Genomic DNA, 13373 nt, shown 5'->3' with positions numbered 1-13373 from the left:
TGTTGAGATAAGATTAATATTAGATTTTATTTTTAAAAATAAATTATATATAAAATATTTAATAATTGAATTACATAATATACATTATAAAAATGATTAAGGCTTAAAGTTATTATAATATTAAAAAATCAAATAATTGCATGTATTTTTTTTTTAAAAATAAAATTATTATTTTCATTAAAAATTTTTTAAGTTTTTATATTATTGATTTGAAATTCACATTATTTAGCTCTTATATAATTTGTAAAATATGAAATTTTTGTTTTTTATTCAAAAATAATTAATTCTCCAGCTAATTCTGCAATTTTAACATTAGAATTTGTAATTGTAATATATTATACCGTATATGATCCGATACTCTTATATAATTTGAAAAAAAGTTATTTTTTGATTCAGTTTTACTTCAGTTTCACTAGCATTTTATCATATTACATAATATACACTTAAGAGTTCGACAGAGTAAAAAAATATATAAGTATAGGTAATTTTTAAATCTGATTTGTATCTCTTGTTTTTTTTATTAAATTATTGATAAAAATGTGCTTAATTAGCAATTTGATAATTGGCTGGCCAGATCATTTTGAACTTCTAAATCATCCCCTACATACTGCAGCTAAATCACCCACCACATACTGCTTAAAAAGCAATGCGTAATTGATAATATTTTGGCCAAAATGTATAGAAAATTGATTAAAAATATGATCCTTTTGAATAAAAGATGATTTAGATGAAATTATGTATTATGATTGTGTATATACTTATATAGTTTATATTGTTATACAGAAGACAATTTTTGTAATTACACAAATCACTATTTTTTTGACTGATGCTAATGAGTAAGGGGAGTTTTTTAATTTAAAACAGCGTTACTCAAAAATAGAATTTTTATTGTATAATTACGAAAATTGCCTTCCGTATAGCATTAAAAACTATATATACACAAAATATTATTATATATTTTGAGAGTAAATGGCATCGACAATGAAAATCATCAATTTAAATAAAAATTAAATGCAAATTAACAACTTGTCTGGTCATTTTTTTTTTAATTAAAAGGCAAGTAATTAAAAACTCCTTCAGTATAATTTTTTTTTTGTTTTAATATTAACTTTCTTCAAAGTTTTCAATCGCCAGCAAACATTATTATTGCCGTATTACATAAAAAACAAACAAACAACCAGATAAGAACGTAAAAATTTACAAAAAAAAAAAAAAATTGCAGGCTTACAGGCGAACTTTTTTATATTATTCTCTTTGAAAAATAAAAAGTAATAGCATTTTAATTTGGTTTATGCGTCTACTTTCAAATAAGTTTTAGATTATTTTTACATAGCCAGTTATAGGCGATTGGTTTATAAAAGAATAAGACACAAGATTTAAAAAAAATGAATAAAATGAATTAAAGGAATTTTTTTATTTCAAATTTTTAATTTTTCACATAAAAGTGTGATTTTAATCAAATTTAAATTATTAGAAAATGTACTTATTCAAAACAAAGTGGATATGGTCACAATACAAATTTTTAACAATTTATTTTGAACTTTTTGTATAATTTATTTTTTTTGCAATTTTCAATTTTTCATTGCATATATTTTGGCTAAATTTTAAAAATTAATTTTTTTTATAAAAAAATTTTAAGATATTTGATTTTTTTTTTTATTTTTAATTTCTGAAATAACTACCTTATGCAATTGAAGCTATACAACTATATATACGTAAAAATAAACTTCAGAAGAAAGAAAAAATTATAACAAAAAATATACATACATATAAAAGGTAACATAACTATATTAACAATAAAAAAAAAAGTATTATCAAAATATTATTCAATCATTTATTATTCTAGTTAAAGAGAAATTCAAAGACAATTTTTTAATAAAATAAAAAAAAAAATTTAAAAATTTAAAAAAAAATAATTTAAAAGCAATTGTATTTAATACATACACTTTCATATACATATATACACATATATATATACCTTTCACATATAAAACAATAGCAATAGATCCCTTACATATTTACATTATTAAATTTGAAATTTAAAATCAGCTTTTAGAAGAGAAAAAATGTTATATAATATACACACACACATATATACAATATAAAAATTAGTAAATCAGAAAATATGAAAAACAAAAATAAAAACAAAATTGTATTTGCAAAATTTATAAAAAAAAAATTTATTTTTACATACATTATGTACGTATATAATATTATATAAATTAAAAAAAAAAAAAATACCAAAATCTATTGTAGAATTTCCACAATTCTACAAAATATGTTTTTAAAATTTTTTCCATTTGGTACAAAATACTAGTATACATATATATAAATCGCATTCTACGAGTATATGGTTAGTTGGACTGAAAAAATTAAAATAATTTAAATTTGAATCTTTCAGGTTCAGCTTCCTCATGTGAGCCCTGAGTTAGCTGTGTCCCATTTGGAGATCCCTGAGCAGTCTCACCTGATTCCTGTACATTTACAGAATTGCAGTGAAATATATTATGAATTAAAAATGGTTTGGAATCGATTGATTACGGAAGACTATGCCACCGTTTATCTTCCATTCGCGCAGTTTCTGATTCGCCATATGTTATTCTTGATTTTGTGGGCAAATAAATTTTTTTTACAACGCGTTGCTCCTTCATATATTTTTTTTCGGTAATTTCAAAAAGACATTTCAAAATATATAAAAACGTAAATATAGAAGAGCTACTCGGATGAATTTATGGAGAACTACAAAAAATTTCTTGAAAGAGTCGCATGTTTCGTGCTGTTCCGCAACCCGTGATATAAATTATACGTTTTCTGGCAAGTGATAAAATAAAATTATTATTGGTTTATTAAAAAATGGCGTTTCGGTATAGATTAATTAAATATAACCAGTTATAGTCCGGTAAATGTTAAAGTATTTGTAGTTCAGGTATATAAAATGAATACTTTATAAATTAGGTTTTTAAGTGGATTCTCTTGTTCTAGCAGATAATTTTTTTAGGAAATCAAATTATAATCGACGCTAAAAATGGAAAAATTTCGGTCCCATTTCTAATAACCCATAAATAAATTATATTCTCCTCTTGAGTCATCACTCTACATATACATATCTACAATAAAATTGCATATTTTTTATCAGCACTTTATAAATTTGTGAGATACGTTATGGTCTCACGACAAGGAGAACATGTGTAACTACCTATTCTATGCTTAAGTTGAAATCATATTATAGAATGATGTCTATAGAATGCGATAGAAATTTTTTTTTCGTAAAAACATTTGCTATAACATTGTCAGAGATTTATATACATACATATACGTAATTAAACAAAAATAAAAAAAATTTCGAGAAATGTTATCAAAAATATTTTGCAAACATATAAAAAAAAATTATAATATATTTAAACTTATATAAAATTCATTTATATTATTAATTAAAATTAAAATGTTGTTTTATTTCTTACGTCCTTATTTCTTATAAATTGTCCTTGATTCAATCCCGGATGTTAATAAATATAAATTTGTATTAAATTTTAAGCTCTCTTATTCTTCACAGCAGTCTCTTATGGGATCTTTTGCTGGGTGAACCGTACTGCTGATATCTTCATTAGGCAGACAATGACTCATGAGAACAGCTATACGGTGCCTTTATACGACGTAAATTTAGCTTTGGCAGTAATTTCTTTGTCACATTACTTGTTGTTTCATCGACCCATCTGAGGCGGATTTTCTTCATTGCTGAATTACCCAGCAACAGCTTGTATTTAGAGAAATTTTTTTTGTTTTTTTCTCCTTAGGAAAAATCCCTTAGGAAAAAAAAAAACCGAGGCCCTTAGGCCCCCCTCCCGTTGACCCATAGGATCTTTAGCGATTCCCATCCCCCCTAAATTAGCTCCATTCCTAAGCCCCTGACAAACCGCAGTATGGCAGCAACATCAAGCTGCGAGACCCTCCCCGGGGTCACAAAGCCCCCCCGAAGCATCTCAGTGGTAGGTGAGCAACCGCCTCGCACTCACGCGGTATGCGCTCCATGATTTCGTCCTCCTCCAGGTATAAACGGCAAACCTCATCCGCCACCCTGCCCATCTTTTTCAGGTGGACCCTCGAGAGGCAATGACCAGTGAGAACCCCCACTATTGTCCTCAAATTTGGACGACTGAGCATGGTCAGACCCTGTCCCCCAGTCCCAGGGCCCAGGCCGCTATCCCAGTGTTCAACTCTAGCCCGCTCCTCGCATTCACTGAGGGCACGCAAGACCGTTGTCTTGGGCACCCCAAAGCATGGTTCCGACCTAATGAAGGGAGCCGCCGCTCCCTCCCTGCAAGACCGTCAGCTCTCTCGTTCCCATCCATTCCGTTGTGTCCCGGCACCCACATAAAGGTTACTTTGTTGTGCCTGGCCAGGATGCCAAGGGTGTCAATTCTTTCTTTCAGCAGCCTGGATCCCACTACATCAGACAAGAGGGTCCCAAGAACAGCCCTACTCTCCGACATATAATAAAAATCCTGCTCCTTCTAATGTTCCTCCTGATACATTCCTGAGCACACAACTCTACGTACACACCCACGCCCACCCCTTCATTTGTTTTGGATCCATCCGTATAGAAGACCACGGCCCCAGGACCAAGTTGTAGTTTATTAGAGAAATACTAAGGTATTTCTTATCTAAAAGATATATTACAAAGGTATTTTTTTATCAGGATGTTTCGATAGTAATTTTAGACCTATTTCTCGAGATTTGACAAAAATGTTTTGTTTTTTGAGCATATGCTTTTGAGAGATTTACAATGAGTTTCTGCATGTTCATTCAACGTTCAATGTAACATAGATCAATATTGACTATTTACTGTATTTTAGCAACGTTATCCTTTGCAAAAACTACCGCTAAATTACCCGCTTTTCCTAAAGCTCATTCTACACAGTATAAAGCTCGTACAGCATAGAGCTATACAGCGAATATAGTAACTATATCAAGCGCTTACCTTTCAAGTAATCAATTATTCTTGCTTTTTATTCTTATAATTATTTAGATCCGAATTCAATTTTCGAATACATGCTCGTAGAACACATTTTAACATACAAAAATGTTATAAACACATGGTTATACGTACTTATTTATGTATTTTCAACTTATAATTATGATAAAAACGTGCTCATTTAAAATGGCAGAACATTGCAATGCAATTGAAACAAAAGTTAATAAAAATCTCTGATAAAAATCGTCCATGTATAAAAAATTATAAAAATAAAAAATTTTCTTTACAATTTCGAACCTGTTCTCATTGACTTAAAATTTTTCAATGGACAAAAGGTTGTAAAAAAATTTAATAACGTTTTTTTTTCAACATAAAATAAAGTGAATTTATTTTTGAATGCAATTTCTTAATGTGTTGTAATTTATGTGAATCTTATTTTATAATATGAAGTAGATCAAGTTCAAGTGCAATTAATTAGAATATATGCTTACATAAAAAGTGAGTAATTTGTGACAATGTGAAACAATTCTTCCAGGTTATGACTGCTGATTTCATTTCGCAATTAAAATATCAATGAAATTTTATGAAAAAATTTATTTGAATGAAATTGTATTGTGAATTGATTTGGCTATAGGTTTACAATACATAAACCACCTGCTAGAGAAAAATGAATAAGTGATAAAGTGTTAATGCTCTTCCCTATTCCTATGTCAACTCTGAGTTCTCATTCAAACCAAAATTTATCGAACTCCTAACAAAATAATTTTGTTTCATTAAAGATTTTAAATATTACGATATCAAAGATTTTGAAATTTTTGAGAGATGAAAAAATATTGAAAGATCCAAGAACTCATGTATGGTGCATTCTTAAATTTTACATTTATCGTGTGCACCCGTAAACTTCTTCACTCACCCGTAATTGAAAAAGAAAACAGTAGCACTAACTTTTTTTTATTTCTGATAATAAAAGTGCAAGTGTTTTTTATTACACAATCCAATAATTTTTTGGTGCTAAAATATAAAGTAAATATTAAGTAAAAGTAGAAAAACAAAATTCCCTCCATAACTTTCTTTATTCTTTAAGTAAATTGAAAGTTTAAAGAAAAAAATCCGTATGGAATCATGTAAAGTTTTTCGGTAAACCATGGATTGGCATGTTATACAGATTTTCATGATGAGCTTTAAAATAGTGTTTTACCATATTAATGGGTGTGAATTAATATTCTCCAAATTTTAGAGAAATGAAGAAGACTGCATTAAACTGCGAATGATTGCATTGTAGATTGTAGATTTCAAGGGAACCGAGTGGGACAGGAGTAACCCTCCAAGCCACCGCAGCCATTCTTGACTTATTGTAGCCTCCCCACGCTCCCGCCTATAATATACCCGTCCCAACCACAAAGCCGGAGATATCCCTAAGGGAGTTGGACAACAGTTCCCAAACACTTAGGGGCCCATGTGCGGCGCCGAACAGCCAGTGCCGGACAGTCGCAGAGAATGTGCACGGCGGTCTCATCGCCACCCCCACAAAATCTGCACAGGGGGAGCCCGACTTCCCCAGCCTATGCAGGTGGTACTTCACTGGGCAGTGCCCCGTGAAGAAATTCGCAATATTGCGAACACGGCTCCTGCTCATCCCCAGCAACTCTGCGATGAATCCGTTGGAGCACGCCAAAAGAAACATCTTCGCATGACGGCACCCTTTCGTGTCCCGCCAGTGACGGCCGCATTCCGCCGCGAGCAGGCAGGCAAGCCTGGCCCCCACGGCGGAAGAAGGCAGACCGCAGAAAGGCAGCGGCTGCACAAAGTCAGCCCCAGATCCCCTCCGCGCCAGCTCATCGGTAATTTCGTTGTCCGAATGGCCACTATGGCCCGGCACCCAAATGAGCGCGACTTTGTTCTCCGATGCCAATTCCATAAGTGCAGCAAGGCAGCCCCAGACCAGCTTGGATATAACCTGAGCTGAACGAAGCGCTAGCAGTGCAGCCCTGCTGTCCGAGAACACATAGATGGTGCGGTTTCTATACCCCCTTTCTAAATTGATTCTCAGACAGATCTCTATTGCATGTATTTCGGCCTGGAACACCGTGGAATACGTCAAGGGTTGCATATACATGCGTGTCCGGGCGGACACCGTATACACCCGAACCCACACCCGACTTCGTTTTGGACCCGTTCGCATACCACACGCTCGAACCCGACTCAAGTAGCGGGCCACCCCGATCCCACGTCTATCAATCGGGAAACAGAATCCTGTCCGAGGAGAAAAATTTTTTTTAATTAATTAATTTTTCTGCTAATTAATTAATTAATTAATTTTTTTTTTTTTTATTTCTTTCGTTCCTTTGATTACGTCATCCATCTGTTCTGCAGTTGCATGAAGAAATTTCCATTAAGTTAAATTAGTAGTGTAATAAGCACATTCTTATTAATTCGCAACTATGATGTTGTATTAGTATAATTCATAATTTAATTAGTGCAATAGGCACAATCCTATAAATATATATATGTTCTTGTTATTGTGTGTTTCAATAGTAGATTGTATGTAGCAATCAATGTAAACAAAACAAATACTTAGTAATCATGTGAATTACAGTATAAGCAATGTAGAGAACATTTCGTCGGCAATTTCTTCATGCCTCTGTAGCTCAGTTGGTAGAGCGTCCGCCTAGAAAGCGGTAGGTCACTGGTTCGAGTCCAGTCCGAGGAGAAAAATTTTTTTAATTAATTTTTCTGCCTTTAACTCGTTCCTTTGATTACGTCATCTATCTGTTCTGCAGTTGCATGAAGAAATTTCCATTAAGTTAAAAAAGAATCCCGTACTTGTGGTCGAAGTTGTGCCGCGGCAGACAGGTATCTGACATGGTTATTCTTAGAAGCGGATCGCTCTCAATGAAGTCTCTGTGAGTCCTATTCGTCAACTTTAGCCCTGCCCTGTCCTCGCCAGAGAGAAGTCGGTAAGTCACTAGCCGAGCTTCTTTCAATATATGGAGGTGCAGTGGCGGCAACCCGATCATCACCTTCAATGCAGCGGTAGGAGCCGTCCGCATTGTCCCGATCACTCACAGACAGGCCAGCCTCTGTAGCTTTTTCCAGCTTGGCCTGCACATCTGCCTGCTGAGCCTTACGGCACCATACGATCGAGGCATAGGTGACGATGGGCCTAGCAAGGGCCGTATAGCTACAGTGCTATCCTGGGACTGATTCCCCAGGTCCCCCCGATGAAGCTCCTACACGTCCACAAGGCCGCCGTAAACCTCTCGGCAATAAGCGGCTTGCCGTTATGAAGTGAATCGGTTTCACAGCGCTAATTGTGAAAACACAATAAAAATTCAGCAAAAAACAAAGTATAAGCAAGCAATCGTTCCTTACGTCAAAACTAATTTCCAGCTTTTCAAGTTTCAAAGTTTCTTTTCCATATAGAATAAAGTATACTGTTTATAACTGTGGCTCTGTACAGCAGTGTATTCAATAGACAATGTTTTACATTTTGAAGTCAATACTATGAGGTGACATCTCATTAAAAAGAATGATTTGTTTGAATCTCAAACTTAATCCACTTTTTGACGCCATTAAAGACGACTTTTTGTCATATTGACAGTCGAATTTTCAAACCGCTTCCTTATCAGTATAAGAAGGAGTTATTGATTAAGTTTTAATTACCGACTATTTTTCGAAAATTTGAACTGAATTTTCCTAGAAGAGAATCATATTTGAGGATTGCATATTGCTTTGTTTCGTACACATAGTTACGTCAGTTATGTCAACCGTTATAAATATAAAAATGAATAACATTGTAATAAAATGGCAAGATATTGTGTAAATTTCAAGTTTACCAAAAAAAAAAAATTTTTTTGACCACCAAAATTAAACTTGTTTTGGATGATTATGAATTTTTGGTGCAACTTGAACATAATAATCAGTAGTAATCATTGAACCATATTGACAACAAGTACATTTTTTACTTTTTTTTTTTAGTTTATTATTTTTAAGATTATTTTGAAGATGATTGCTACTAAATTGTTGTTAATATTATTTGTTTTGATAGCATCAGAGATAATGTTGACACAACAACAAATTTTATCTTCAGAAATACCAGATGTTGGTGATAATTTTCGTAAGGAATATGATTTTATTGTAATTGGTTCTGGTTCTGGTGGAAGTGTAATGGCAAACAGATTAACTGAAATATCTAAAATCTCAGTTTTATTAATTGAAGCTGGAGGGCAAGAATCTCTTGTTAATCAAATACCATTAACGGCAGCATTTACATCAATTACACATTATAACTGGGGATATAAAACTGAACCGGAAAAGAATGCTTGTCATGGTCATACTGGTGGTGTTTGTAGTTGGCCTAAAGGTAAAGGTATTGGTGGTACAAGTCTTGTTAATTTCATGGTTTATAATCGTGGTCATCGAAAAGATTTTGATTTATGGTCTAAATTAGGAAATTATGGTTGGGATTACGATAATATTTTACCATATTTTAAGAAATCAGAAATTATAAGAATTCCAGAACTTAATAATTCATTATATCATGGCCATAATGGATATATGGATGTAACTTATCCACCATATAAATCGCAATTAGTAAATGCATTTTTAAAAACCGGTTATGATTTAGGCTATAATATATCGGATCCAAATGGTAAAAATATACTTGGTTTTAGTAGAATTCAGGCTAATATAAGAGATGGCAGACGTTGTAGTGCTGGTAAAGCTTTTATTGAACCAATAACAAATCGAAAAAATTTAGATATCTCAATGAATTCGATGGTAGTGAAATTATTAATAAATAATAAAACTAAGATTGTAGAAGGTGTTGCTTTAATAAAAGATAAGAAATTGTATGTGGTAAGAGCTAAAAAAGAAGTTATTTTAGCAGCTGGAGTTGTCGGGTCACCACAATTGTTAATGTTATCTGGTATTGGACCAAAAGAACATTTGAACGAATTAAATATTTCACTGATTGAAGATTTAAAAGTTGGTTATAATTTACAAGATCACATATCTTTACCTGGATTAACTTTTTTAGTTAATAGTGATGTTACGATTGTTACAAGTAAAATAATGAGACCTAGTGCAATATTTCAATATTTATTTAGGGGAGAAGGAATATACACATTACCTGGTGGTGCAGAAGCTTATTGTTTTGTTAGAACTGAAAATTCTACTGTTGGTAATTTTTTGTCTTGTTTTATAGTATTTATAAATCACCAAAATGGTTCCCTTCTCTATTACAGATGAAGACTATTCAGATTTGGAAATTGTTCTTGGTAATGGAGGTCTTAATAATGATAGAGTCGGAGCTTTAAGAAATTTATTAGGATTAACAAAAAAATTTGTTCAAAATACTTATAGCGATATTTATGGAGAGGTTTGAACACAATACTTTCGAAATGAACCAGAAATTTTTATATTTAAAATTTCAAATTTTCTACAGCATGCATTCGGATTGGTTCCAGTACTTTTAAATACTAAAAGTCGAGGTCGAATAACACTAAAGAATAAAAATCCTTTTAGTTCACCGAAATTAGTCGCAAATTATTTTCAATATCCAGAAGAAATTGAAACTTTAACTAAAGGAATCAGATTAGTAATAAAATTTTATATGAAATTTGAATTTAAAAAAAAATTTTTTTTTGAAATGTTTTTGTTTTGCAGGCAATTAAAATTTCGGAATCAAAACATTTTAAAAAATTTGGTACCAGATTCCATAGAAAGCCATATTATGGATGTGAAAATGAAAAATTTGATTCAGATTCTTATTGGAAATGTTGTATAAGACGTCATGCAATAAGCTTACAACATCAAGTTGGAACATGTAAAATGGGACCAAAGACTGATCGAGAAGCTGTTGTTGATTCAGAATTAAAAGTTTATGGTATAAAAAATTTACGTGTTGTTGATGCTTCAATAATACCAGTATTACCAGCTGCTCATACTAATTCGATAGCATTAATGATTGGTGAAAAAGGAGCTGATATGGTTAAAAAGTCATGGAATTTATTGTAAAAATTATTTTTCTTCATTTTCGTAGAAAATAATTTTTTTATTGAAATTTTTGAATTTGAATATTTTCAAAGTTTTCAGAACCCGCACATACTAGCTACGTTGTATTAATTTTAAAAATTTTATATAGGTTAAGTTGCTTGCATTGAATTTCAGTTAATTTTTTTTTAATGAATTGTATTTGCCAAGTATTTGCTCCATCTAGTCAATTTGTTTTTATTATAATTAGGCTATTAAGCTTTACATTATATGTATACATATATATATTTATATTAAACAAAATTATTTTAAATAAAACTAGCCACGTTTTTTTTATGTTAATTGTGATGTGATTACTTGAATTCTTAATTTTTCTAATAAAGTTACCGGTATGTACTTGATCTACAGCTTATTGACCATAATTTATGAACTTAAACCATGAATTTATTTTTAATTAAAAAAATTTTAAAAATTTCAAATATTTTAGGTGTATGTCATCTTGAATACTCGTACATTATTTTTATACCCGTAGGAACGTATGTTCGAAGGGTGTACTAAATTTGCCTTACCGTTTGTAATGCTAAGAAATAATAGTCTTAGACCATTGAATGTTTTTGATCAGTGTCGAATTCTGTTCGTTCGTTCCAACAATAACTCAAAAATTAATTGAGCTAAGTTCACCAAATTTTTACAAATGATTTATTATAGTAAACGGCAGAACCTTATTCAAAGTGGTTATGATCGGGGTAATGGTTCGGGTACTTGCCGTACAACTTTAAGATTAATTTGACTATATCTCAAAAACTATAAAAGCTGTGATATTGAAATTTCATACACAAGCGAATATAGTTGTTGAGCCGATATGTTTGATAAAATTCGTTGAAATTGCTTGGATCTTTCTGGTAGCTGACATCCAACTTCAATAGTAGTTTGGCCATATCTTAGAAAATATTGAAAACATAAATGTACGGAAATTTTGTATAAATCAATATGGTAACTCAAAGTTATAGTCTGTTCCATAGTCAGCTATGACATATTAATTCGCACATAGAATAGCAAATTCGTACGGGTATCATAGATTTGACACGGTCAACTCTATTTTCAATTCATTTTGAATTTTGCTTAATATTATAAAATAACATTATGTAAAAAAAAAAAATACTGAGCACTCTTAGTTACTGCACTCTTTATTTTTGATTTATGTATGAACATGTATGGTAAAATTATACGAGGATTATGAGTTCTGGAAGGCCATCACATAATATTATACAAAAATATTTTTTAAGGGCTATTAAATGCGTTATGGTCTAATTATATCAGAACGTATGTAATTGTTAAATTTATACAATAAAAAATTTATTTTTCGCATAAATGCACAATATTACAGCATAGGCCTATATATGAAGTTTATTTATTCGAAATTAAATATATAGAAAAATATTACAAGTTTTTTATTATGTAAAATTATATTATGTTTTTTTAATGCATTTTAAAAAATTTTAAATATTTTATTAGTATAGCTACTTTTTTAAAAAATTTAATAAATAAAACTTGTCTTACAAGTAAAATTATTACCATAATTTACATATTATTACATTTTCCCTTCGAGTATAATATTACACAAAATTATCTGTATAACAGTTATGCATTCGAAATATTATTAAAATATGAGGTATTTCAAGTAAATTTAACATAACATTTAGTTAGTATTGAATAATGAGAGTTACTACAATTATAATAATAAAATCATGTAGTAATTTTAAAATAAAAACTCACTCCTCTCTTTATTTTGAATTAATTGTACTTCTCTTCTAAATATGAAAACATGTTATTGTTTATTAATTTTGAATACACAAACATTGTGGTGTAATAAAGAAGTAAACATGATCATAATTTTTTAAAGTTTATTATGTTAGTAACAGTGACCTTGAACTTGAGTATTTCTTCAAGTAAACGACGCTCTTCTCTCTTTATAACTTTATTTAATATTGTTTTTTTTATTTCTTTTATTTTAATCACTCGTTTACCAACTACTACCACTCTTTATTTAAATGCATTTAGTGTGGCTTTTACGATACTTATTAAAATACAATGTGTATGTACGTTATGTATATCACAACAACAATAAGAGTGGCAACTGATAACTGACAAGGTTGAATATAATAATAAATTGCATTCAAGATTGAAGAAAGAGCATGTGGTTTTTTGTATATTAAAGACATAAAGTTCGCTTTGGAATGAAAGAGATAATAGCGAAATGAATGAATATAGAGAGTAAAGTTATACGCCTATACCTTATAATTTTTTATTCTTAATATTTACATTATTGTTAGATAATAGTTTTTTTTATAAACTGAATAAATTGAAAATACGAGTACAACAGTGCCGTACGCTTACACATTTGTGA

General features: G+C 30.8%; 1 protein-coding gene and 1 non-coding gene across 2 annotated transcripts; both read left to right on the top strand.

Annotated features, from left to right (window-relative positions):
• Nucleotides 1-7609: 7609 nt before the first annotated feature.
• On the top strand, nucleotides 7610-7682 carry Trnas-aga (transfer RNA serine (anticodon AGA)). Its single transcript has one exon. It is a non-coding gene; the product is annotated as a tRNA-Ser (tRNA).
• A 1349-nt stretch (nucleotides 7683-9031) lies between these two features.
• Nucleotides 9032-10990, top strand: LOC129608137 (glucose dehydrogenase [FAD, quinone]-like). Its single transcript, XM_055519464.1, has 4 exons — nucleotides 9032-10154; nucleotides 10219-10352; nucleotides 10419-10571; nucleotides 10640-10990. Exons 1-4 carry the CDS (start codon nucleotides 9032-9034, stop codon nucleotides 10988-10990), a joined length of 1761 nt encoding a protein of 586 aa, XP_055375439.1.
• Nucleotides 10991-13373: the final 2383 nt, after the last annotated feature.

The sequence above is a fragment of the Condylostylus longicornis genome, unplaced genomic scaffold (assembly GCF_029603195.1).
Source record: "Condylostylus longicornis isolate FDR11 unplaced genomic scaffold, ASM2960319v2 ptg000030l, whole genome shotgun sequence".
In the NCBI taxonomy this organism is placed as follows: domain Eukaryota; kingdom Metazoa; phylum Arthropoda; class Insecta; order Diptera; family Dolichopodidae; genus Condylostylus; species Condylostylus longicornis.
The sequence above is the reverse complement of the archived record's forward strand: the minus strand, read 5'-3'. Positions and strand labels throughout refer to the sequence as shown.